Raw genomic sequence first — 26,265 nt, 5'->3', positions numbered from 1 at the left:
CACAAGAAACTCCCAAGTGATCACTGGTTTAAACAAGAAACAAGCTCCTGTGTCTGTCAGGTAGAGCAGTCCAGGGAAACAGCGTCAGGCAGGCCCGGTGGCCCCCACCCATCAGGCATCGGGCTCCTCACTCTCCAGGTTGGTTCTACCTCCCTGGAGTACAGGCCCAAGCTCATGGTCCATGGTGGCCACACCTAGCTGAAAGGGAGGCAGGCAGGTGTAATCTTTATTATGTGCTGTGATAAAAATGGAGCTCTGGTTCGGAGGAAGGAGGAACAAGTAGGCGTGGGGAGGCCTGCTGCCTGCCACAGTGGGAGGCAGTAACAGGGCTGTGGTGAAGACCTGAGGGAAACCCGTGCCAGCTCACACCAGGCCACTAACGAGCGGTGGTTTCCCCTCCCTGCCTTCCCTTGCAGTGCTTCTTTGCTCTCTCCTGATTTCATCAGAATCCCTCCAAATTGACTGTGAAACATTTTTAAATAAAGTCTTATATCCTTAAAGTAGTGAAATTGATGGGGGAAAACATGCATCCAACAGGTTCCTCCTATGTATAAAAAAGGTGAGGTTAAGAGTTTGAGTACTAGAGACAGACAAACCATGTTTCTATTTCTGGATCTCCTGCTTCCTGGTAGTGGGGTTTTGGGTAAGTCTCTTCACCTCTTAAAGCCTATTTCTCATTTGCAAATGTCAACAATAGTACTGAAAAGTTTTATGGTGAGGATTGAAGAATATAATACAGGACAAACACTTAGTATAGTGCCTGGCACAAAGTAAGTATTCAGGAAATATTAGCTGCTATCGTTGTCAACATTATTATCTTTATATATGTTATCCTGATCAAGTCTGTCTAGAGACATGCTAGTGGTTTTCCCTCTGGTCTCACTCTTCAATGCTTTCTTCAGCTTCAACCACCTTTTGAAAAGGAGAAAAAGAATGAGGCTTGTGACATTTCTCCTAAGAAGCTTTACTGGGCAGCTTTGGAAAATCTACAGCAGGCCCCAGTGGCCCTTGGTGGATGAGTAGAGACTGTGGCCACCAGGACTCTTGTGTGAAGACCCCGGGAATTCTTCGGGTTCTCTGATCTGTTTTGTAATAATTTCCCCTAGTCCATTGTTCCTTAAGCCCTCGGTGTGAGGACCAGGCCAGCACTCAAAGGGTTCCCAATGTGTTTACAGCAAGCACAGATCCCCTCTGAGTGTGAATGTTATCTCTCACCAGATAAGGGATGTGCTCAGCCCAGATCAAACACTTGTTTATCTGTAGGGTACTGAGAACCAAACCTCTGCTTCTGTTTCTCCCAGGTCGTTTATTTGCTAATCCTTATCGCCTCTGATGGTGGTGTTGTTTGCGCACCTGATCTGTTCTTGGCGTGGTTAGACCAAGAGGTGCCCTGCTTCTCAGGGGAAATGGAATGCAGAGTGGCCTCCTAGGGCCAATGCAGGAAGAAGAGAGATGGACCAGGGCGTCAGAAGATGCAGCACCAGTCTGTCTCCAAGGGAGACTGGGCTCAGCTGATTCAAAGGCCTCTTCCAGAACCCACATTCCAGTTTGCTACAAAAGACCTAGTATGAGCTTTTGAGGGATAAAGAAGAAAAGTTGAAGACAAAACGAGGAGAAAGTGTGTGTCTTCAGCCTGCTGTGAGGGAGAGTTGCGAGTCTCTGACCACAGTGTTTATTTGTGTTGCTTATTTTAGCTGTGTGGTCCACAGCGCCAAAAGTGGGCAGATGGAGGCCTCCTGCTCATTGACTTGTTGGTGCAGAAATAGCTTGTAAAAACAATGACTATATCCCATGCAAATCCGGAGCAAGGAAGGTGGGGGGAAAATTCTAGAATGTTTGCAGGAAGTTAAAATGATGGTATAAAGAAGTTCTTACTCTGAGACATACTACTTCATATTACAATTAGAATTTATAAAATGAATTAGTGGTGGGAAGTAGAGTCATATACTATTTATTTACTTTACAAGAAAATGCCTTGCTTTATAAGAAGCCAAATGTTTCCTCTTGGAAGTCGGCTTTTATGGTGCACTAAAAATAAGGCTGAATCTATAATAAAGCTTTTATTTAATTAACAACTTTTTAATTATACAACTTTTGATACAAATTTTAATTATACAACTTTTGAAGTGTTATCGTATATAGTGTTACTTTTCATAAACACACTCACATTTTGGGAAGAAATTTACATAAGATAATATCTTTCTCGAGGTCCAGTTTGACTTGTGTGCCTCGCTGGAATTAAACAGGGCAGTTTTTCCAGTTGCACTTGAAAAGCAAGATCCCTTTTTTTGTGATAAAAGGTGTGAATGCCCATTCTCCCACAAGGGGGCAGTGCATCACAGGGTCTGTCGTTAACAACCAAGTCCTGAGATTCCCCACACACAGCCTTAGGAGCCTGCCTCTTTCCAGGGGAAGGCGATTCACTACAAGTGAAGAGGCACGTCTCACAGTGCTTAGTGACACGGACCCTAGACTCAGTACATTTAAAATATAATGGAATGGTAACATTTAAAATAAAAAACAGAGAAACTGAAAGAAAAGAAAAAAGAGGCTCATCTGATAGTGCCTTTGCATAGGCATAATCGAAAGCTCTAAGTATTTGCCAGAAACCATTTGGCTGTTCTCATGCAGAAAATGGATGAAATCATTTTGTGTATGGGACAATCCTAAGACATTAATGGGAAAAATTATTTTTCCTATATAAGTAACAAAATGTATCCATCTAAGTCACCACCAAAAGTCATTTTCAGTAGGAACAAATACACACTGAGTCATAAAACATTGTTTTCCCTTCAAGTTTCTTTTGTGAATTTATAGAGATGCATGAGGTAATGTGCTCCATTCATGTTCTACTGCACGTGTCTTTGGACTGCCCCTCAACGGAACCGGTGCTTAGGATTTAAAACAAATTATTAAGTAAAAATAAATTCCCAAGAAAAGAAATTTAGGGTAGAAGATCAGTTTGCATTTTTAAGGGGAATATCCCTCTCATAATTTTGTGCTGGGCAGGACTTTCACTGACTGTACGTGAAGGAGAGTAAAACTGATTCAACAGGGCAGGGAAACAAGTGATTCCACAGTGTCTTATCTATACTATTTATAGCTGAGAAGCCAAAAGTGCCAATTGGGTGCCAAGACCCAGATTCAGCCTAAAGAAGCATGAATTGATCACTTCCTAGTTTTTAGCTCATGGGAGACTTTATGCTGAACCATTCTGTCACACTGGCAGAATTCACTTATGCCTCCTTATATCCATTTCCCTGTCTTCCTCAGTACCAGAATTCCCAAATGTGAGTTAAGTATATCACTTAATATATGTACAGAATAAAGTCTATGTTTCTCAGCCTCACAATGGCGGGTGTAGTCACATGACCAAACCATGGCCAATGGGATGAGAACAGAAGTGTTTAATATTCCAAACAAGTGATTTTCCAAGAACCCCTGAAATCACATGAATTTCACATATTACGAATGTTGTAGGTGGCTCTGTCTCTTGAATGGAGGAGGGAGGGTAAGCTAATGAAAGTGTGATAAAATTTATACCTCTCTGAGCTTTGCTTAAGAGATGGTGAACACTGAAGAAACAAAGTGACTTAAGAGGTACTTATTAAGCATGTATAAAGCACAAGAAGTGATGGTGTTAGCTTTATTACTCCTGTTAAGTGAAAAGAATCAAAGCTACCACAGATTTCAAAAACAGAAATTTATTCATAAAATATATTAAAAAGTTTGACAAAAATTAAGGCTACAAAACCCCCATAATCTCAACATCACTTACCATACATAGTCAATAACCACAAGTCTCACTAATTCAACTCTTGTTTAAGTAAAAAAGAGGTCTTTGTAAGTCACAGTATTTCATTTTACAAGTTGCACTGCTAAAACCAGTTACCCAAATCTAGTCTGACTATGCCACTTTGGTATTTTATAAAGTAATATCTTGTATTGAAACTTAGTGACACTGAAATCTCGCAAAGTGTTATGTATGAAGGTTAATTTTCACAGCCGTTTTACCAAGGCAAATTTTAAACCAGAACAGCGATGCCTCCCACAACCCTGTAAATACTAAAATGCAACACAAGTGTTATTATAAAATATGGAACGTTGAGGATGTCGAACAAGTGTAACATATGTTTAAATACAGACAAGTATCAATTTTTTCTTTGAAATGGAGGGAAAGGGGCAGAGCTGGCTCTGGAGACAGAGGTGCCCCAAAGTACAGCAGCAAACCAGGGACAGGCCAGGTGACGGGAACACACTGCTTGCTGGGCATTTCACACCCAGAGAGAGGCTAGCCTGGAAGTTTACATCGGGGGCCTTTTTCCATCGGGCAAATCCAACTTTGCTCAAGGAGGGTCCGACAAGGCACAACACATTTTAAATTCTATGAGTGTTCTGCTGAAAGGTCTCAAGTCCAAAGTCTTCAGATCAAATTTTATGGAGTTTTGTAATAATCAGCACTCTTACCATTTGATCAAATGAACTACAGATGCAGAGACCTCTTTTATCTGGACTCCAGTCCAGACTGGAAATGGGCTGGGAGGACAACGTCACGTTCTGCAGAAGGCTGACTGACCCCGCAACTCCCATCTCCACTCCCTCAGAATCTTTCTTTGACCGCTGAGTAGGGTATTCGCTGAAAACAAGATCCAAATGGTCAGAAGAGACAGGTGCATCTTAGCATTCACCATTTTATTTTTATACACATACTCCAATAACTCTGTTTTCATTTCTCAGTTGATTATTAGAACTGACAAATACTTAAAGAATGGTTCTAAGGTTGAGCTGTATGCACATGAAGAGACACTCTTTCAACCTCAACCTCAGCCCTAAAAAAAAAAAAATCTCATCAAAAAGAGAGAGTTTTACTAAAACCCTTTACACATCATTTCTATTCAACATGAGTCTGTGTATTCTTTTTTAACATGTAAGTTCTAGGTTGATCGAGCATCTTTTATAAATTTACTTGGTGCTCTTGATAATATTTTATTGTAATTCTCCTCTAGATTGGGATTGCTAGATGCCACGGGCAAATAGCACGCGCAAAGGCAAAAGCTGTGAGTAACATTTGCAGAACCCCATCGAAACACTTCCAGAATGGAAGACAGACATTGGGTTCTAACCCCAGAGCTCCGATATGTAGCTCCAAGTCTGAGGTCCCTTGTGTACCACTTCTATGGGAAGGCACGCTGGGGGAGATTTTAGACCTAAATGTCACCGCTTCAAAAAAGACAAAAGCAATTCTGAGGACATTGGATTTTCTTTCAGCTGAAAACATAAATTTATAAAATAACAAGAGCTGTAGGTGAGGAACTCATATACACGACTTGGTCTAGATTTGAGAGAGGGGAAAGGAAACATCCCTCCCGGACGGAGATGTGTTCCTGGTGAAATACAAGGGTATGCGCCAGCCTCAGGAGGCCTCTGAAAGCTTGGTAGGTATCAACTGTGATGCTCCCTGTATTTCATAAATGTTAACAAACACAAAAGTTTCAGAGACATAAAGCTACTCAGAAGCAGAGCGGAAACAGAGGTGACAGGATGATACCTACTATTCTTTTTCCTCTCAGACTCTACAACTTCTTTTCATTAAAAGGAATAAAACATTCAGATGGATAAAAGTTTATGGAATTTTTTTTCTATGTCTCTCGGCAAAGGCTGTAGTTATTTAGCATTTAAAAGGTAACACAGATTTTTTTTAAAAACCCTCCATATTGTCTATTAAAGTTTTAAGACTGTGTATGTGTTTCAAATATTTAAAAAATCAGCATCTTGGGGGCCATTCATTCAAAAAACAATTTCTGAATAACTAGATGATTTTCCTTAGGAACTCTTGGGTAGGTGCTCAATAAATATTTATAATTTAATTGTATCACTATCAAGGGAGACTGGTGACAGGAAATAAAGCTAAACATCATTTTACTTAAATCAGTTCTCCTTTTCTGGCGTAATACCTGATAGCAAAACGCCAAACCAACTGGGAGGTTAGACTAGATATCTGTGATAAGGATTAATGCTCAGATTGAGGTAAATTCAAATTTCTAATTGCATACAGACCCAACTTTACTGATACTAACTAAACCCACTATAGTAAAAAATTCTAGTTGCAAACGTGTTCGCGTGTCACACGGAAACAACTCCATATGAATATTACAAAGAAAACTGGGACTAGAGCTTCAGGGAAACAGCCTAAAGAGTTTGGTCAAGTAGGTCAGTGGTGCGTATGGTTTCCACTGTGGAGTGGAGTCTGAGCTGGAAGAATCAGGGAAGAACAATGGGCAAAGGCACCAGGAAAAGGGGAATTACGAAGTGATCATTCTCCCGGGATCCCCATAACTTTCCCTCTGCTTTTTATTCTCAGAAACTATGTAGTTTCAGAAACTATGTAGTTTGGATCTGAAGTAGTCACGCTTGGTTTTTGGTCAGCTCTCTCTGTACATACTTTTTAACAAGTACTTTTCAATGGCAGCCCTGTGTTTCAGAACCTTTTCTAGCTTCTCCAAGGAGCTACTAAATAGAGAGGTATTTTGTAAATGTAAAAGTCCCAGAAATACTGAGAAGAGTGGTTTTCTTCTATATTTTTTTAAACTTTATTTTTTGAAATATCTTTCATTTATTTATGGCTTGTATTGTTCTTTTTCCTTAAGTGACATTTAGGGAAGGAAATACCATTAACTCCCAATTTTTACCAGGCCTTTTAAATGAGCAGCTAAGCTCCTATCTGCCACCGTTGGGCCCTTAGCATTCAGAGTGCAGTGCATGGGAAGCTGTCATGTCACTCACTCTGCCCACAGTGTGCAGAAAGCAAACTCAGGGACAAGGCTTTTCCTGGACACCAATCAGCGGCCCTGGGCTCTATTTTAGTTCCATCACAAGGATGTTATCTGAACTCCGTCATGTGACTTATCAGGACCTAAAACTAAGAATTCCAACCTTTTTCTTATCTTCTAGGGATAGTGTTCTACTGATCTGATGACAATATTTCACAAAAGCCTTTGGTGAAAGTTTTCCTATTAAAGGAAAAAGTAAATAAATCTAGCAAAAAACCATGATTTCAAACCTATGAAAAGAAGTGCTCCTGGCCTATTCCACCACATAGAAGACACCACTAAAATAACAAACATATTTAATGTCAAAAGATGGTTAATATTTACTAAGTGTAAAATAAGTAGATTGGTAAAAAAAAAAAAAAATGCTTAGAAAATAACACTTAGTTCAATCTAATCCTACTTTACAGCCTCAAGTGACTTAACAAGTAGCCGTGTATGCTGGCAGACTTACTACTTCCAGAGGTGAAGGCCGCCGGCACCCCCCGCTGTCAGAAAGAGCTCTCGGTTCTGTGGCAGGTGTCGGACCTGCCACACAGTAGATTTATGAGCCTAAACAGGATGAGAGACACACAACTGGTTTATAAGTTTATAGGACAAACACTGGCTGTCCTAGAATAGAAACCCTATAAATAAAGAATTTTCTCTAATTTCAACTGTTATAAAAGTAATTAAAAGTGTTTTCTGGCACTTCTCTTTAAAATGGCTAGAGATTTATAGGAGCCCATCAGAAATTAGGAAAAGCATCGTTTTCCTTTATTACTTTATGAAGCAAAGTTCTACTGGATTTAAAAAAAAATGATGTCATCAAATTAAAAGTCCATTTAAATTTAGAGTATCACATAAATGCAAATAGATTTTATGCATTTAAATATCTCCAACTCACCAAGGAGGAAAAGACTCAAAATACAAACACATATACTTCCTAAGCGAAAAAAAAAAAGATTGAATTATTTTAAAAATAAACTTTACTTTTTAATGCAGTTTTAGGTTCACAGCAAAACTGAGTGGAAAGAAGAGTTCCCATATACAGAACGAATTTTTACTTAAAGCTCCCAGAGCCTTATTTTCAATCTACACTGTTGGGCTTGTCTAGTCTTAAAAATAAGGACCATGAGGATTTATAGACAGTGTTTATGGTCCCAATAAGCCAAGGCCTTATCAGTCATATTAAACCAAAAGATAAAAATGGCAACTGGATGAAGGTTAACAGCTTGTTAGCACCTTATCAACCACCAATAAATCAAGCCTAATACCGTGTTTCCCCGAAAATAAGACCTAACTGGAAAATAAGCCCTAGCATCATTTTTCAGGATGACATCCCCTGAACATAAGCCCTAATGTGTCTTTTGGAGCAAAAATTAATATAAGACCCGGTCTTATTTTCAGGGAAACTGGCAGTGCTATATTCACTGTGGGGAATTTAAGAAAAGAGAGAGAGAAAGAGAAAGACAGAGGGGAGGAGAGAAAGAGGGACCGAGGGAGGGAGGGATGAAAGACTTCTGTGTTGTAGAAGGAGTCTGGCTAACTTGATCTAAGCCACACGTAAGACACTTCACATTTTAGTGAGTGATTAGTCATGACATTTGATTTTAACAATATTTTAAGAGAATTACTGTTAGCAGATAAATACACATTATCTCAAAATACACATTTTAAGTGTGTTAAGAGTCCTCAAGTAATTAGGTTCAAGTGTTAAAACATTTTGTTTTGTAGATTAAACTTCTCTTTTTCTCCTGGAAGTTCATAAAAACACAAAAAGCAAGAGGGAAAATGACCTCTGTAAATACACCAGTTATTTATTTGACAGATTAACTAAATGTAACAAAAAAACTTTGGAGAGGACAATATAATTTACAGATAATGAGAAATATGTTGCAATTGTCTATAGAACAATTTAGTAAAGTGCTTTATATTGTTGATACTTAATATATTCTGGAATGACAAAAGCAAAACAATATTACAATGTATATAGTTACCTTGTTAAGAATTTAGTTCATCAGGAAGTGATAGTAATTTACATGCAATAGCCATCATTAGTGTAATAATAAAATAAGACAAAATAGGAATGTTTGAGAAGTACCACTGAATCCAGGGTAGAGGGAGCAAAGGAGTGAAGTTTTATTTCCTGAACAACTTACATATTCCAATCTCATAGAAACTACAAATCTCTAACTGATCTTTCTTTATTTTTATACTCCAGGAAGCTCAGAATCACATTTCCAATCCATCTCTTGCAAAGGACAGGATGGTTCAGCATGAATTTTATGTAATTCCCTACTCCAGACATCACATTTTTTTTAACCAATATTTTCCCTTTGCCCTGCTTTCTTCATCTATTTTTCTAATATTGTAATACCATATGTTTCTTTCTAAGCTACCTCAAATACTATTTGGACTGAGGCAAAGTATGTACCATGTTTCCCCGAAAATAAGACCTAGCCGGACAATCAGCTCTAATGTGTCTTTTGGAGCAAAAATTAATATAAGACCCAGTCTTATTTTACTATAAGATCTGGTCTTATTTTACTATAATATAACGCCAGGTCTTATAATATAATATATAATATAATATAAATAATATAATAATATTAATATAATATAATACCGGGTCTTATATAAGACAGGGTCTTATATTAATTTTTGCTCCAAAAGACGCATTAGAGCTGATTGTCCGGCTAGGTCTTACTTTTGGGGAAACACGGTATGTATGTATGTATGTATGCATGCATGTATGAATGAATAAATGAATACATAAAATTTTGAGCATCTACTATGTACTAATCACACAGATTAGCACTTACATAATTTCATTTAATATAGCAAACTGGAATATAAAATAAAATGTGATGATTTATATCATATACATATATATGTTGATATATTTTGAAAAGTATATAATTAGTACTATAGAAAGGTATATGTTGATATGGACCTAAAAGTATATAATTAGGTATTAATACAGATATTAAATATTTATTAGGAAACACAAAGCCAGCTTTTGTTGATCGAATTCCTAACATCAGCTAGTTTTCCTGTGATTGCTCCTAAACCACAAAATAAGATACCTAGTCAACTGAGGCCTTTATTATAATCAAGAAGTCTCTGAAGAACTTTTGGAAAGTACTCTTTGCAGAGAAAAACTTGTCAAGATCCCACAAGAATATATTAAAAATAGCTCCCTTCACATAAAGACCTGGAAGGAACCCTGGTGACTAAGTCTCTTTCTTAGTCTAAAACAAGTTATGAACATTCCTCTTCACAGAAAGACATTTCCCTCATATTTACCTTTTCAGAAACAGAAGCAAAACCTTTGGTGGGGTGCTGTGTTCTCATGTCAAAAACATGAAACTTTCCTTCCAGAGATGTAGCTACTAACTTATTCATACTTATATCTTTTCTGTCAAACTCCAAGCTGCATACCTGAAAATAGAGAATATTTATTATTGATTATTATTCAGGAGGTGCTTTTAAACTAAGTAAAACAACATACTTATATCTTTTCTGTCAAACTCCAAGCTGCATACCTGAAAATAGAGAATATTTATTATTGATTATTATTCAGGAGGTGCTTTTAAACTAAGTAAAACAACTTTAAAGTTATCAGCTCGTGTGAAAGCATTTCAACAATAATTTTGTCTTCTGAACTAATTCATCAAATACTTTTAAACCATAAAAAAATTCCTTCTTGGTTAATAAGATCAAAACCATCTTGAGTTCCCCTATCAGATACATTTGGAAAGCCATAATGTAATTTTTCACAGTTATTACATAATTACTGTACACAGTTAAGTCAAGGCCGACTTTAGAAAACAGGAGGAAACCCCATTCTTTACTAAAGGCATACAACTCAGAAACTAAAAATCTGAAAGTACCTGGGAAGGCTATTACTATTTCTGGCTTTCTAATATTAGCAGAAAAAGTCCTTTCACTTTCTTATTTTGGTATCACAATGCATGGCCCACAGGGGTCCCCGGACGGGCCTCAGGGTGTGGTGACTCACCCGCCATTGTCATCCCACATCTGGGTGTGTGTTCACTTCCCAAGAGAAGTTCTATGATTTTCATTAGATCCCAAAGGGCTCTATGGCCCCAAAAGGTTTAGAACCACTCATAGACAGACAGGTTGGACTGAGATGAGTTATGGGAGGAGCTTTCCTTTTGCCATGGTTCAGAGGCAGAGGAAAACACACTCAGCGAAACTGAAAAGAATCCAGATGTGCATTACCCCATTTTTGATGTTGGTCTCCCACCGCAATGACATATTTCTGAGATCAAACAGTTTGATATCCCCGTTGTCATAGCCAGCACAAACAACACGTTCCTCTTGATTATAAGCATTGCCTGGAAGTCAAGACACATGTGTCAGGCCCTAATAAATGCTCATCTGAAGGCTGCTGAAATAATCTTATGAAACTACACACATAACTTGTACGAAATCAGATTTTTAAAATCACAATGGGCAGAATCTCATGTTATCAATCCTAACAGAACACGAAGATTATAAATTTGGTATCTGATTTTTTTTTTTTTAAAGTTCATGCTACACTAAAGGGATATGTGAAAGTGTTTATTAGATTCTGAGTTGAAAGCAAATGTTCTCTCTATACTATATATGTGAAAACTTTAAGGCCAACAACCATAGTGTAAACATAGTAGGGTTTGGTATTTAGAATAAATACAGCTACGCCTCCATTGCTTTCTTTCTTTCTTTTTTTTTTTTTTTTAAGATAGGTTTATTTCACCTACTTTTTTTTTAAGTTTATTGGGGTGACAATTGTTAGTAAAGTTACATAGATTTCAGGTGTACAATTCTGTAATACATCATCTATAAATCCCATTGTGTGTTCACCACCCAGAGTCAGTTCTCCTTCCATCACCATATATTTGATCCCCCTTCCATTGCTTTCTTTGGCAGTAACTTTATTTGAATGCAAATAGAAACTACTGTAAAACTTATTTATTTTGAAAATGTTGCTCTGCTATTATCTCCTCTTTGCAAGGAAACCTGACATAAGTTATAGCACACTGGGATCTATGTTTAGTTGTATGGATGATCACACCTGAAGCAAGTTTATAATCTGTAGTGAGATGCATCCTGCTTGGTAGCAAAGACTGTTTTCTGGAGTACCTCCTGCTGAGGAAAGCATGGCGAGGAGGCCCATGTAACTGTGCCAGGCTATCTGGGCACCTCATCCCAGTGCTTTTGTTCTCTACTACCTCCAAAGGCCTCTTTCTCATAAACTCCAGCCCTGGGTGCCACCTAGATGATACAGCAGCGTCTTAAACTCAGGATGTCCAAAACTGACCTCACCATCTTCCTGTACAAACCATCACAGCTTTTGTGGAACTTTTTCAATTAATAATGTCATTCACCCCACAATCAGCCTCAAAATCCAGTCACCTTGGACATAATCCTTTCCCTTGTTCCTCATCTCCAAAAAATTGTCAAACTCTATTTATTTTGCCACAATATTATCTTTTGAATAAATTCCTTCTGCCTCTTTCTCATTGCTTCTAAACTATGTCTTTCCTGGAATATTGCAGAGTTTCAGAACTCATATTCCCTCTGCCACTCATCTCTCTCCCCACTACACAACACAATGTTAATTTTCCTCAAGTTCTGATCTTATCTCAACCTTGCAAAAACCTTCAAAGGTTCACCACTGCCTCCAGACCATCTAAACACCTCTGGCCAAGTCCCTAAGCCATCTTTATAGCTATTCCGACCATTACAGTATTTCCTTCTACATTCTTTCTTGGGCACTTTTCAAGGTGTTCCTTTATGCTTGAAATTTCCTTCCAATTTCAGTGGTTCTATTTCTATACATCCTTGGTCTGAGGTCAAAATGACCCCCCACCCCTCACCCCCCAGTCACCTTGGGATTCCTTCTGCCTCTCGTGACCTTTCATCACTTCCACCCTGTACTATAATTTATGTAGCTATCATGTCCTCTTTACTAAACTATAAAGTGCTTGAGGCTAGAATATGAGTCTGTTTCGCCTTTATACGCCCACAGCTTTGCACCTACATGGCATTTATAAAAAACTGTCAAATCAATGAAGTTTTTTAAAACTTAATGTCCTATATTTAAAATTGTACTTATCTCCCTTAGATCAATGATGAAAAGACTTTAATGGATGCAATGGTAATTAGTTTTTAATTATTATATCAATTTTCAGATGAGGATTCTAAATACTAATCCTGAAATTTCTCCCCAAGTGTGTGTCTTAAGTTTATATAATTGTTCATAATATATACACACATAGTAATTCCCATACGATAACTTATTTTTTAAATTAGAAGTCTAAAACTTTCTTCCTCTATTTAAATAAGTCCAATTATAAATAAAAAGTTGAACAGTTCACATATATTGTCAAATCCCACTTTTAATGTCTGTTATCTACACAGGATTATACTAAGAAACGGGGGAAAGAAAATAGAGGTTCAAACCGAAATATGGCCCATATCCCTTATTAGCAAAAATTATTTTAATTGTGGTGCTCAGCAAGAGACACAAGGGCAAACATCAATTTGTCCTACAAAATCAATATTCATTTTAAGTAGATAAAAAAGAGGAACAGGGTTATCAAATTTATAAGAAATAATTTTGTAATGGCATAACTATTTTCTAGAAAATATATATACACTGTGTAGACTACAATATAACATTTGTTAGGTTACCACTCGCCTCCGAGGCTCTCCTTAGCTCCATTAAGGGCATTTGGCTCTAAACTAGGTCAGTAGTATCTAGCTAAACAGAAGTACATAATAATAGCAAATATTTTTGAGCACTTCATAATTAAGTACACTTCTAAGGGTACTAACTCACTGACTCCTCATAACCACACTATTATCTAAACTCCATTATTACCTCCATTTTATAAACGAGGCAACCAAAAAACAGAGACGCTGAAGCGCTTGCCCCAGGCCACACAGACAATAAGCAGCAGCATGAGGATTGAAACCCAGGCCCCAGAGCCTGACGTTAACCACCGTCTAGTTGCCTCAATGAACTGTCAGAATAACCCACAGAACAGACTAGAAGGAGACTACCGGGGCTTTCTTGAAGCACTGTGCCTTTTACCATCCGATACCGCAAATCTAAGAGTTCTTCAGTAATTTACCAAATGCCACTGTCCAACAGTCTCGCTTGTTTTCTCCTTGTACAGGTTCCATATTAGCAACAGGATCACCTTTCTGCCTTGGGTCCCACACCTTCACAGTTCCTGTCATGAATAAAAGTGAGTTGGCAAAACTCAAGAGTGAATCATGACATTCATTTCTGTATTCTCTTCGTATGGCTTCCTGGAAACACCGTGATATGATACTAGACATCATAACATCTGAAAAATATTCACTTCCGAAAAATTTTCTGACTTCTAAGTGGGTAAGTTGTACTTAATAGCAGAGATATAGCCCATATGTTACTGTCTGATTTAAATTTCCAAATTAATAGAGACACAGAAAAGCCAACTGTTTCTAAGTTATTGATAAGATATGACTGACAAGGCAAACACACGTTACGTAATTCAAATCATGCTTTATTTTCTTTGCTTAAGCCTAAAACTAATGTATTATTTATTTAGAGTAATACCAGTGCCATTTTAATTTTTTCCTTACTATCCATATAATCGTTGGTATTTTTCTTACACTAATGATAAACTAATTTTTACATCTCTGATTTCTTATACGAGGTTTTAGAATACTATTTCATATACAATTAAGTTGAGTTTCCCTGTGGCAATAGAGAAGAGGGAAATATTAAATAAAATTAAGGAATAATTCTTCTCAATTTAATTTCCACTTCCTCATTTTAATGCAAATTACAGGACTACTAAGTGATGTCACTGCTCGTGAGAAATACAAATGCATGTAATAAAATGGCTAAAGCGTAGGTTTCTGAAAAAGAGTAGGAAAAGGGTATAAAAAAGTCCTTAAAAGGGATAATAAGTGCAGGAAAAGGGGCGCAATTTTACTAGATTTATCACCAAGGATAAAATAAAATTGGTCACTATCAAGGCTGCTTTAAGGAGAAAAAAATTTCCTGCAAATGTGACAAGAGATTTGTATTACTCTACAGGGTTCACACAATTGATAAAATTCATATTAATTTCTCAATGGTTAAATGAGCTAAGAACACAGAAAATTTACAAAGCAAAATTAACTAGTAAACAAATATAGAAAGAAGTTAACACAAGTTGGAATGGAGTACCACTTTTATCTATAAAATTAGGGGGGGAAAAGTAAATGCTGGTAGCGTACACTGGAAACCTACCTCATCTATAGTAGTTGATTAAGGTAATAGGTACTTTGGAAAGTTTGACAGTAAATTTTAAAAACCACAAAATACATGTATTCCAAAAGAGTTATATACATGATGATACACATTTCTTCATTATTTTTAAGTCACTCTCCCAAAGCAATAAACAAGAAATGTAAGGCAAACTGAATGCTTATTGACAGGCATGGTTAAGGACACTCGGACACACCCATAGGGTGGAATGTTACATAGTCGTTAAAATGATAATTGGGAAAACCATATGGAAACAGCAACATCTACATACGACAAAACATAAATGAAAAAAGTAAGATAGAAAATCATATTCACAACTAATAACTATACAAAATTGTACACAAGACCGGAAAGGAAAACAAAATACTAGTTATGCTAGTGTGGTAGACTGAATGTTATTTTTTCTTCTATATTACATACTGTTTTCAGAATTGGAAAAAATACTTGATTTCTAAAACACAGTCGCTCTTGGGTAACTATTAGAAAATTCCATGTCACTTTTCTTTTAAGACCTGTCGCTGTTAGTGACTGTAGAGTGGAAAAGCAGAGTTGGTGCCCTTGGGGGTTTCTACAATGCTCAGCAGAAGGGTCACAGAACTTCAGTGTTCAACCAGCTGTTGATATGACAATTTTCACAAGTACAATTTTCACAAGTTTTGCTATGAAGGCTTTTTAAAAAAAGAAAATGAAAAGCTGCCACCCACATTGCATCATCAGCTGCCTCAAACACCTATAAAAATTTTTTAAATCCTTCAAGGTTCACAGGAAATGATGGTTGTTAGTAGTTGAAGTGGCTCAAAGCTAAAATAGTAAGTGCTATGCCTCTATCTCAAAATACCCCAAAGTCTGAAACAATTTAGGGACATGCAATCAAACTTGCCTATTAAAAAAGTAGATTGCCAGATTTAGGGGGTCAAGCTTACTTACCAAAAAGGATTTCCAGATAGAGGATATACTGTTGTATAGAGATTTATCTTTTGAAAAAAAGTTAAAATACTTTGACTTACCATCTCGGCTGCCAGTCACAATTTCAGGTGCTCCTTCTCCAATTCCTAGTCCACCTACACCATCTATAGTATTTATAATTTCTTTATGGCCCTTTACAGAATACACTGGGATCTCTGGAGCTTCCAAATTCCTAAACAACAGAAGATAGCTTCTTACTTACACCACATGTCCCAAACATTTAATCCACTACTAAAATTTAAGAATGCATGCCATGGTTAGATTTTTGTTTAAAAACAAGGGTTTTGCTATGAAGGCAATTTACACATATACTTCCCATTTCTTCTCTCCGCTTTAACATCTTTTAAGCTCTCAATGAGAACGGTCACCATTCGCCTTGGAATTTGAACTCCTGAGCCCACTTTACTTAAGTGTTCCTCAAAAATGATCTATCTAGGACCTCTGCACACGAATTACGAAGTGTGCTTATGAATAAATGCAGATTCACGGGCTCCTCTCCAGACACAATGAATGAGGAGCTCTTGGATGGGGCCCCAAACCTGCTGACGCTCTGCTGACCGAAGTCTGATCATCACTGCTTTAAATGTAGAGGAAATTCAAAGTGATTTAGAATGTTTCCAAAGGAGCCCTTGATAGTGTCGTCTTGAGACCTTCTAAGGAATATGAGTAGTGTTTACTTTGTACACATTTCTCCCTTTATAATGTTTTATTTTCTCACTGAATTCCATACTGATTTTCATCTAGTTATGTATTTTTCAGTGCATCATCATGTTGGTCACAAATATTATAGTCAAACTGGCTGAAGTTTGTCTAATTGTAGGTTATTTAAGGGAAAGGAATGCAGGGAAGTACCTATAACTCCTATAACTGTGTGTGCTTGAGTGTACACTAGACGGCTGGGTGATGAATGGCTCAAGGAGGTTATGTTCATTCATTCCTTTTCCTGCACTTCCCCCTTCTTTTGCTTTTCTACTGGAGCTTCCTTCTATCCACGTTTCTCTTTAACAAGTCAGTTCTCAACAACTTATGCTTTAAAAAAAGAGTGAATGTAGTTTTTCATGAAATGCAATCCCAATTTATTAATGAGCCAAGATTAGTAAAATCTCACTTTTCAAATTTGAGATAGTTCAGCCTAGTTTAGAGATAATGTTTATCTTTGTAGCATTATCGTGAAAGAATCAAGAGACTAAACAGAACAGAGGTTCTACTTAAAAAAAAAAAGCAACTTTTGCTATTTTTACAGACTTTAAAACATTACTTTTTAAAATGTGAAATTATAAGACTTATCAATGAAAATAAGTTGGTAATACCTGTTCTATACTAAGAATTTATTAGGAAGATAATTTGTTGCATATTCTTGTATTGAAATATATATATATATTTTAAAAAATAACATTCAGACTGGTCTTTCTCAATTTCTTTGAAGGTATATGACACAGCATGTAAGAACAAATGCATTCTAATAACTGCTAACTTAATTATTAAGTAGCTACAGCAAGGGTAAATTAAAATAGCTTCATTCTATTTTATATTATGATTCTACAACAAATAAATAGGTCCAAGTAATTTAATTACAAAATAGTAGATTCCAAGTGAGAATCAAGAAAGGTCACATTACAAAATATGAGGTAGTGAAGAGTTTCTCTCTAGAATATTAACTTAGGTGTAACTTAGATGATTAAGAGATATTCCTGAAAAGTAATTACAGAGAAATTTGAATTCATTCAACTCTAATTTAAATATGAGGAAATAACTCTAGGTAAAACATTAAAATTAAAAGCATTTGGCACAATTGTAATTTTGCTCATTCAAAAACAGGTTTATCTTGATTTGCTCAACAGATGTGATCCTAAAAGGTTATGCTTCAATGTTAGTTAACACATTTAAAAATTTTTAAATGAATTGGGAGTTCTACATTAAAAAATGAAAACAGACAAAAATTGAGTGTATTATTCTGTAATGCCAAATGTCTTGCTGAAATGTAAACAATTAATAATCTAATATTTCTCCGTGTTATAATGTACTTTTTCATATATTGTATCCTTCAAGGTGGAGGGGAACAGCCCTTTATTTACAAACACAAGGTATTAAATGCTAGCACCAAACAGTATTTGTGGCAATAAATATTGGTAACAATTTGTGAAATAGCTAAAAGAAAAATCAGAATTCTCTTTTTCAGAGGAAGAGTAACAAGACTATCATATAAATTGCTTATCTCGTGTCTTAATAGTGATTAATCTTACCATATCTGAAGGTTTCCAGCAAAATCTCCAGTAGCTAAATATCTCTGCTGCAAAGATGTTGCACCAAATGTTCCACATTTAATGGGTTTGGCCTTTTCAATCTTGACAGAAGGGAGAGAGGATACATTATTTATGTAAGCAGCTATTTATAATCCACAATATTTATGGCTCTTTTATGGGATTTAAATGAGGCACATAACATAAAATGCAATTAAAATGTTTTCCAATAAAAATTGTCATGCTTTTCCTTTAGTCATTTTTCAGTAGTTTAGAAGTATATAACTGTCAAAAAGAGTGAGTTTTAATTTTGCCTTTCCTCTCATCTCAGTAATGAGACATCCGAAAGCTGAATGTCTACCATTCTCCATTGGTTTGTAAATGTGAAAATTTCAGCATAATGTGGTATTCTTCTTTAAGATCTTCAGTAGAAATGAGAACATGATGAAGACATTATTCTTTCCAGATGGCTACAAGAACAAAAATGTTTATGTGTCTCTTCGAGTTTTCCCCGCAGAACCCTATAAACTGAGAATGTTTACGTCCTATTCTCTGTGCGACCCTTTCAAAAGATATCATTATATGGTACAAAGCTTTGGAAACTCCCAGCTTGTTGAGTTTTTTCATGGTTTGGCATCTGGAAAAATTAGCAGTCAGTATGTAACCAGGTATAAAATAAAGCATTCACAGTCGCCTTGGAATTGTCCAGTAAACAAAATCAGTCATTTACAATAACATGGTTGTAAAAGACCACATGAATGAGATGCACAGAACTGCAGAATGTTAAACTTTTGTAATGCATAGGTGGTCCCAGACAGCATCAGTTATTCACTGATTGATATTCATTTATTTCAGTTATTTTTCCAATTTTATGAAGAAGAATATCTTACAATGGGGCAACACAGAGAATCAAAATTTTTGTCAATTTAACAAAGCTGACAGTTTCCACATCACTTATGTCCTCCCTACCTTCCCCTTCCCTCAAAAGTAGCTGAAATAATACATTAATAGTGATATTGCATCTAACCCTGTTAGGACACCATCTCTACAGTTAAACTAATTCCAAGTTCCAGCTCATGCCAACTGATAACACAGCGACTCCCTCCATCCCACTTGTCTCACACTGAGCCTGGGTCTCCCCCAGCTCTCAGTCATGGATAATGGCTGCCATGGGGTGAAGGTGAAGACAGACCTCTCAGGTAAGAAAGCAGGTGGGCTCTGATGGCAAGAATATGGTTCTAGGGACTCAGGATTAGGAGCTGAGAGGGAACTTGCATCATATATTAATATAACTCTATGGGAAAATTCTTCTCAGAGAAGGCCTGAGAAGACTGGTCACCCGTTTCTTCTCTTCTGCCAGCTAAAGTATTCTGCTTCCCCAAATTCCTCTCCTTTCACCTGGAGCCTCTGAAGGGGCTTCTATTCTTCTTAGGCCATGGAAGAGGTAAAATGTAACTTCTATTTTTCAGTGCCTACATCAGCACACAGTTCTTCTAAGATTTTATTACTGGGAGTAAAAACGTGGGAAGCACAAACTTGCCTCCTTTACCTAACTTTTGCCTATCTTTGGAATAGAGAATCTCAAACCATGCTCAGGGAACATACTGATCTTCCGGTGCCAACATAAGTTAAACAAACAAACTGATTTTTTCCCCCTCAAATTTCAGTTTTACTTCAATCATGTTTTCAGCTTGTCTGTTAGAAAATACTAGCAAATGAATACCAGTAAGAAAACCTAGAAATGAGGATAAACAATTTTATGTATGGTTACTTCTTGTGATATAGTCAGATTTTCCTACTGGAAAAATGCTTCCTTGTGCAGAGATGGAACTATTCCAATACTTCATGGTGTTTCATAAACAGGCACCACGAGGTCCAGATGTTCTGACACCAGAACACATCTGAGAATTCCTATCCTAGAAGAAACCAAACTGAGAACCTCTCTATTACACGAGAGGTTACCAGATAGTTTCACATTTGTCACTGCACACATTCTAAAAGTGGGTCTTTATTGCAAATATAATGGGATGAAATAAAATGTACCTACATTTAAAGGCACTGACTCACAGGAGTGGAACCAAGGCCCACGGTGTACAAAATACACAAGGCCACTGACATCTGGCCTTGCCGGTCTCGCTCACCTGGTTTCCTGCTTCTCCCCTTCTGCCCCACTCCAGTCACACCTGCCGCTTTCATTTTGTACTTCAGACACACCAAAGTCCTTTCTACCGCAGGATGTTTGCATTTACTGTTCCCACTGCTCTCCCGTCTTCCTCCAATTCAGATTTCAGTTTAAATGCCACCTCCTCTAAGAGGCCTTCCCCGCCCCTCCAATCTGAAGAGGAACTCCTATATCACTGTCACTTGCCCTGTTTAATCTTATCAACAAAATCATTTTATTTATTCAATTATCTACCTCTTCCCTTTCTAGAATGAGTACCATTAGACTGGGACCTTGTCCAATTTGTTCAATACCTAGTACGAGCTCAACATTCGCTGACAGAAAGTATAAACGAACATCTATTAATCTCTGTCCTAGTGCTGGGGAAAGAGAAACCACTGACAGGGTTCACGTTCCCACTGCGCCACCATATTTTCATGTGACATACTGTATGCTTTCTGGCACCATTCATATACAATAATGAAAATAGCATCCATATATTGAACACCTGTATGTCACATACTGTTGTAGATGTTTTCAAGACTAGACCATTCCTTCTCTTTCGAACACACTCAACTGCAAACTAAGCATCTGGAACACCCTCTCCAGATGAGGAAACAGGTTCACAGGACTAAGAGACTTGCCCAATGTTCCTAGAACCAGGTAGAGTCCAAGCTTTTCTATGAAACTAGGCTACCTCCAGGCCTACGCATAAATCAATTAAGGAAACATTTTATTATACAGCCCCCATTCTGCAAACCTGAGAGTCACTAGAGTACCAAAGAAATGTTCCAACCAACCCGGAAACGGATTGGTGAGGTAAATGATACAGGCGTGAATTAAATGTACTTTCAGATTTGCGTTCTTTGGTTTTTAGCTTCATTCATATCTTCACAAGATATAAATATATGGTATTTATGTTTCCTTCATGTTCTCTTTTCTCCTTATATCAAAGAAACATGGACATTTATAGATACTAGTGGTATGCTGTACAAGAATCAAATTAAACTCAAAATATATAAACATACTAACAAATAAACTCAATCACATAAATATCTCAACTGCACTGCAACGAGGACCTTCGCTTTGCTCAGATGGGCTGAGCTATGCTGACAGGTGGACTTAGAAAAGCAGGGGGTGTTATCTCTTTCATCAGCCATTCATGGAAACCATAATAGCAGCTAAATTAAGAGAGGACATTGGAGTGAGGTAATTTTTTATAATTGATAAAAGGGCTCCCTCCCTGCCCCCGTTAAATATTTTACCTTTGCAAAAAAAAAACAAGAAAAAAAGACGAAAAGAATTCACTGGTTGCTTAAAATATTTCTTGCTAGAAAACTGTTATTAAAAAAAAAGATCTATTTTGTGAAATTTGTTCCACAGTGAAATTTAGTATGTATTAACTTTTGCTATATGATATTTAAAATTACCATCCATGGTTGTCACATGTGACTAACTGTTGGTTCTCTTTGCTACAATAAGTTAACATGATTAAAGAAGCCCATGATCGATAATTCCTGGGAGAGCTATTTTTGTTCTGTCTGGGGGTGGGTCTAGTACAGCCTGTCAGTATTTCCTCCTCCACACCCTGGCACTACTTAATTAACTTTCAAAGGTTTAGTCAACCAAATGCTAACAAGCAGAAAATTCAGTGGCACACAGGCTAAAAATGCAGAATTCTATTAGACTATAAGTTTTTTAAATGTAAACATCCCCAACTATGATTCCATTTTTCAGGACGAACCCCTAGTCCTTTGTGCCCATTCGAAAAAAAAGGTGCCCTTTCTGGGCTAGTGAAGTCTCACATGGGTAAGGCTCGATGAGAAAGAGATGGATTTCAGCTCTCACTGAACGCTTGGCCACACACCTGTGTGTGATGCAACAAACTGTTCAACTATGCATGCAGGCCCTGACCTCATTCCCTATCTATCCTCTTAGTAACAAGATAAGAAAGACATCAACAAAGGTCCGTGTGCTTCCCTCCTTTTCATTTTGGATGCACGGGTTTTGGGGCACATGATTGGGGTGGTTCCACAATGACAGAGCCAAGTACATTTTCTAATATTTTAATACATACATAATTCACCTAGCTCAATGGTAGTCAGCCTTGGTACTCACTAGAATCGCCTGGCTGAAATGTAAAAAATACTGTACAGATGTACAGGCCTCACTCTAATCTAGATGCAAGAGTCCCAGTGCATCAGAATTTCTGGAGGGCGGCATGAAGGCATGAGTATTTTAAAACACACATACAAAACAACAACGGCAATAATACACATTCAGGCCACCCTGATGCACAGTGAGAGCTGGGAATCACTGAGCTTGTACTTAACCTATACATATTCTTTTTCATGGTATCATCACAACCAAATACAATGTAAGTTATTAAAAGTGTTTTTACTTTTGTTTTATCCGTTCTTTAGACAGTAAGCTGTTTAGGAGAAGGGACTCACCTTTCAAATACCTTTTGTCCTTTAACGTAGTACCCTGAAATAATAGGTTCTCAACAGGTAGCATATGGTAGAAAAAAGAAGTCCCAAAGGATATACGTGTAAATACAAAATGTAGTTACTATTAGGATTGCGATTATGGGTGATTATTAATTTTCTTCTTTTCCTACATCTATTTTTAAAATGTTCTATCATTAACACATGATTTTTGTTTAAAAGGCCAAATTATTTTTAAAATGCATGAGAATCCTCCAGAATCTCTACAAAAGACAAAGAGCACTATTTTACTTTATGAACAAGTATATTCCTGAAATGTACACAAATGATCGTTTTGTAAAAGAGAAGTTACAAGTCTGTAGATGCTCTTTGGTTGAGCTTTGATTGGTATTTGTTCCTAATACTTCACCTTTAAGTTTCTTTCTGCTATTCTAATATTTCCCATCTGTTCAAACCCCTGACCCCAATCGAATGATCAATAAACCAATATTTAAATTTCCCAAGTTATATTCTTTTACAGACATACATTTACTCATTCTTTTAACAAGCAATTTATTGAGTGACTGCTCCTTATATACCACACTAAAGAATGACATCTTCCTTACTCTCCAGGAGCTTACAATCTACCATATTTTGCTGTGTATAATGCACACTTTTTTGCCCAAATTTGTGAGGGAAAAACAAGGATGCATGTTATATACGGGTAGTACTAATTCCGCATCTATATAAATGTTTTTAATTCTTTTATTTCTGCTTATGAGTTAAAAGTGTAATTCTAGAAATCAATAACGATATCTGTATGCAAAATAATACCTGTACCCTGGAATACGATAATCAGTTTTGTTGAACTTACCACGAACTTGCAACGATGAAGAGTTCTTAGCCTTCTACAATGCGTAAATATCATAAATTTGTTACCGGTACATAAATTTTTTTGTACTTTGTATCTGTTCTTGTGTTTTGTGATTGTTACATAAAATTTCTTGTACCGTAATATGTTTAAAAATAAATGCTAAAATTCCTTTATAATACAAAAAACAAGTATCTAAATGTAAACAAATAAAAATTTGAATTAAAAAAATTAAAACAAAAGGTTTTTTTCCCTGAAAGTTTGGGCCAAAAGGATAGGTGCACATTATACGCGGGGACTACATTATACACAGCAAAATATGGTAATTAGCGATAAATGGAACAGAATGATATAGAGAGGGTGCCAAAAAAATGTATATACATTTTAAGAAAGGAAAAAACCGTATTAAAATTATGCTGATGGTAACCACTTTGAGCACCTCTGGTAATTGCAGAAGTCAAATGTGACTTGTATTCATCTTTTGTTATCGATATATATTGAGCATGACAATTTTAATAGTTTTTCCCTTTGTTAAAATGTGCATACATTTTTTTTTGGCACCCTCTGTATTTCAGGCACAGATAGTAAGTACCATAGGAATGTAATGTAAGAAAAGTTAGGTTGTGTGGGGATCAGCAAGGGACTTCATAAATCAAAAAATCTGAACTGGACCTTTAAATAGCAACATGTGACTGGGGGATACAACAAAAGGTAGAAAAGAACAAGCCATGTTTATTCAGAGTGGAGTGCCTGAATAGAGAAGATAAACTGAACAAGAAACTTGGCACTCAGAGAAAATTAAAGTGGACTGGGGCCTTACATACCGCCTAATCTAAACCTTATTATCGAAATTGTTTAATCCCTTAGTCCTCCAAGCAGATTCTCTCCATAGCTTTTGATCCCTGGAGTTGTCAACCTTCCCTGTAGTCTATTACAACCCTAAACATTTGAGTATGACAATTTTTTTTTTTTTAAGGGAACCCAAATCAAGGCTTTTTTAAAACTGTAAATTGGTATAAAAATGTTAGTTAGTATCACTACTTTCAAGTTTTCACAAGTAATCTCTACAAAACTCGTAAATCTGGGCTTGCCACACCCTGCTTACAGCCCTTCAGTGATGTCCCATTTTTCTTAGAAAAAAGGCATAAATCTTTAAATGATTTACAGTCTTGCAACGCTGGTCCCTGCTTACCACTCCTGTTTCAGAAAATAACGTCTCTCCCACCGCTGAGCTTCCGCATATGCTGTTTCCTCTGGAAACCTCCTCCTCTGCTCCTAGTTTGGCCTAGTTAGTTTCCACTTATCTCAAATCTGGTTTTACTCTCATAGAACCGTGTTCCTTTACGCTAGAGTTCACCTTGGTTTGTATTTATGCATCGTTAGTGTCATTATTTAACTGATACTTTCTCCCACTAGACAACTCCATGAGATCGGAGACATTGTCATTCACACGCCTGGGAACACCCGTCAATCAACTGATACTTGTTGAAAGAATGAATGTTAGGTTGTCTCCTCCAATTACACCGCAGGCATCCCGGTGCCTGCTTTGGCTCTGCCTGTATGAAGAAGCCTTTTACTAACAGGGGCCTTATTGACAGACTCTCCACAAACTGCGCACTGCCCAGAAGGGCCTCGAATTTAGACCCGAAGTCGGAACGTCACTTCCAGGGATTTCGCTCTAGATTGTGGAAGTGGGTGAAGGAAAGGGCCGGCAGGGCGCCGATGCACAAGCCCTCGGAGAATTCAAGACTCCAACGTAAGCATTTTACGTCGAAGTTATTCCTCAATCTGCAGTCATCTCCGCTACTCCTGCGCAGCTCAAGCTGTGCTTTTAGGGGACCCTGAACGAAAACTTTGCCAAAAAGAAATGCAGACCCCCAAGATCCGCACTCGCCGCCAACGGCACTCCCAGATCCTGGAACTGGGCAGTCTCGACCCGGAACCCACCTCCCGAAGCAGCTTTAGGTCCCCGTGCTGGATCTCGTACAGCTGAATGACGCCGGTACCCCGTGCGAAGTTGCCCATGGTCACAAATTTGGCGCTGCAGGGCACCCACTTACAGTCAAATACCGTGTAGTTGAGGCCCTTCTGGATATGGGCGATGATCTGAGGCTTCTCAAAGGCCGACATAGTGCAGCCGACTTCGCCTCCTCCGACTGACACACTCAGACCCTGACAAAACACTAACCTGGAAACCAGACTCCAAACAGTAATGACAGTTTGTCCTTCCCACTTGCCGTACTCGCCCCCTGACGCCCTAGCAAGCTGGATGTAGTTGTCTTAGTTAATGCCAGATGTGCTCCTGAAGTCACACAAGATTTTTCTTCACCGATGGCACAAATTAGTTCATCGCCTTTACGTACTGCCTTTAGCACATATTCAGATGAGAGATCACAAAATGCTCTGGCTGTGAGTGGCGGGACCAGAGGGAGACCCTAAGACTAAGGCATATTGTAGGACAGCCCCCCTTCCTTCCCA

General features: G+C 37.4%; 1 protein-coding gene across 2 annotated transcripts; it reads right to left on the bottom strand.

Annotated features, from left to right (window-relative positions):
* Nucleotides 1-3,688: 3,688 nt before the first annotated feature.
* DNAAF10 (dynein axonemal assembly factor 10) lies at nucleotides 3,689-26,016 on the bottom strand. Of its 2 annotated transcripts, XM_074332080.2 has the most exons (8): nucleotides 25,735-26,014; nucleotides 18,333-18,433; nucleotides 16,131-16,261; nucleotides 13,955-14,056; nucleotides 11,055-11,170; nucleotides 10,116-10,250; nucleotides 7,282-7,379; nucleotides 3,689-4,636 (listed from the first exon to the last, which is right to left on the bottom strand). In XM_074332080.2, the coding sequence occupies exons 1-8, from the start codon at nucleotides 25,915-25,917 to the stop codon at nucleotides 4,429-4,431; spliced, it is 1,074 nt and encodes a 357-aa protein (XP_074188181.1). In that variant the 5' UTR covers nucleotides 25,918-26,014; the 3' UTR covers nucleotides 3,689-4,428. The 2 variants fall into 2 exon arrangements, with proteins under 2 accessions (XP_074188181.1, XP_074188182.1); XM_074332081.2 differs by lacking the exon at nucleotides 13,955-14,056 and having other exon boundaries at nucleotides 25,735-26,016.
* Nucleotides 26,017-26,265: the final 249 nt, after the last annotated feature.

The sequence above is a fragment of the Rhinolophus sinicus genome, chromosome 2 (assembly GCF_057876585.1).
Source record: "Rhinolophus sinicus isolate RSI-liver-muscle chromosome 2, RSI-T2T, whole genome shotgun sequence".
Lineage (NCBI taxonomy): Eukaryota > Metazoa > Chordata > Mammalia > Chiroptera > Rhinolophidae > Rhinolophus > Rhinolophus sinicus.
This window is presented reverse-complemented; position numbering and strand designations above follow the sequence as displayed.

What these genes read in the sequence shown, in the direction of transcription:
- DNAAF10 (XM_074332080.2), bottom strand. Translation starts at nt 25,917, where the DNA reads ATGTCGGCCTTTGAGAAGCCTCAGATCATCGCCCATATCCAGAAGGGC. An exon ending in CTGTTGGACAGTGGCATTTG is followed by an intron (nt 11,171 to 13,954) that starts GTAAATTACTGA and finishes CTTGACTTCCAG; the next exon opens with GCAATGCTTATAATCAAGAG. An exon ending in AGACCAACATCAAAAATGGG is followed by an intron (nt 10,251 to 11,054) that starts GTAATGCACATC and finishes CTCTATTTTCAG; the next exon opens with GTATGCAGCTTGGAGTTTGA.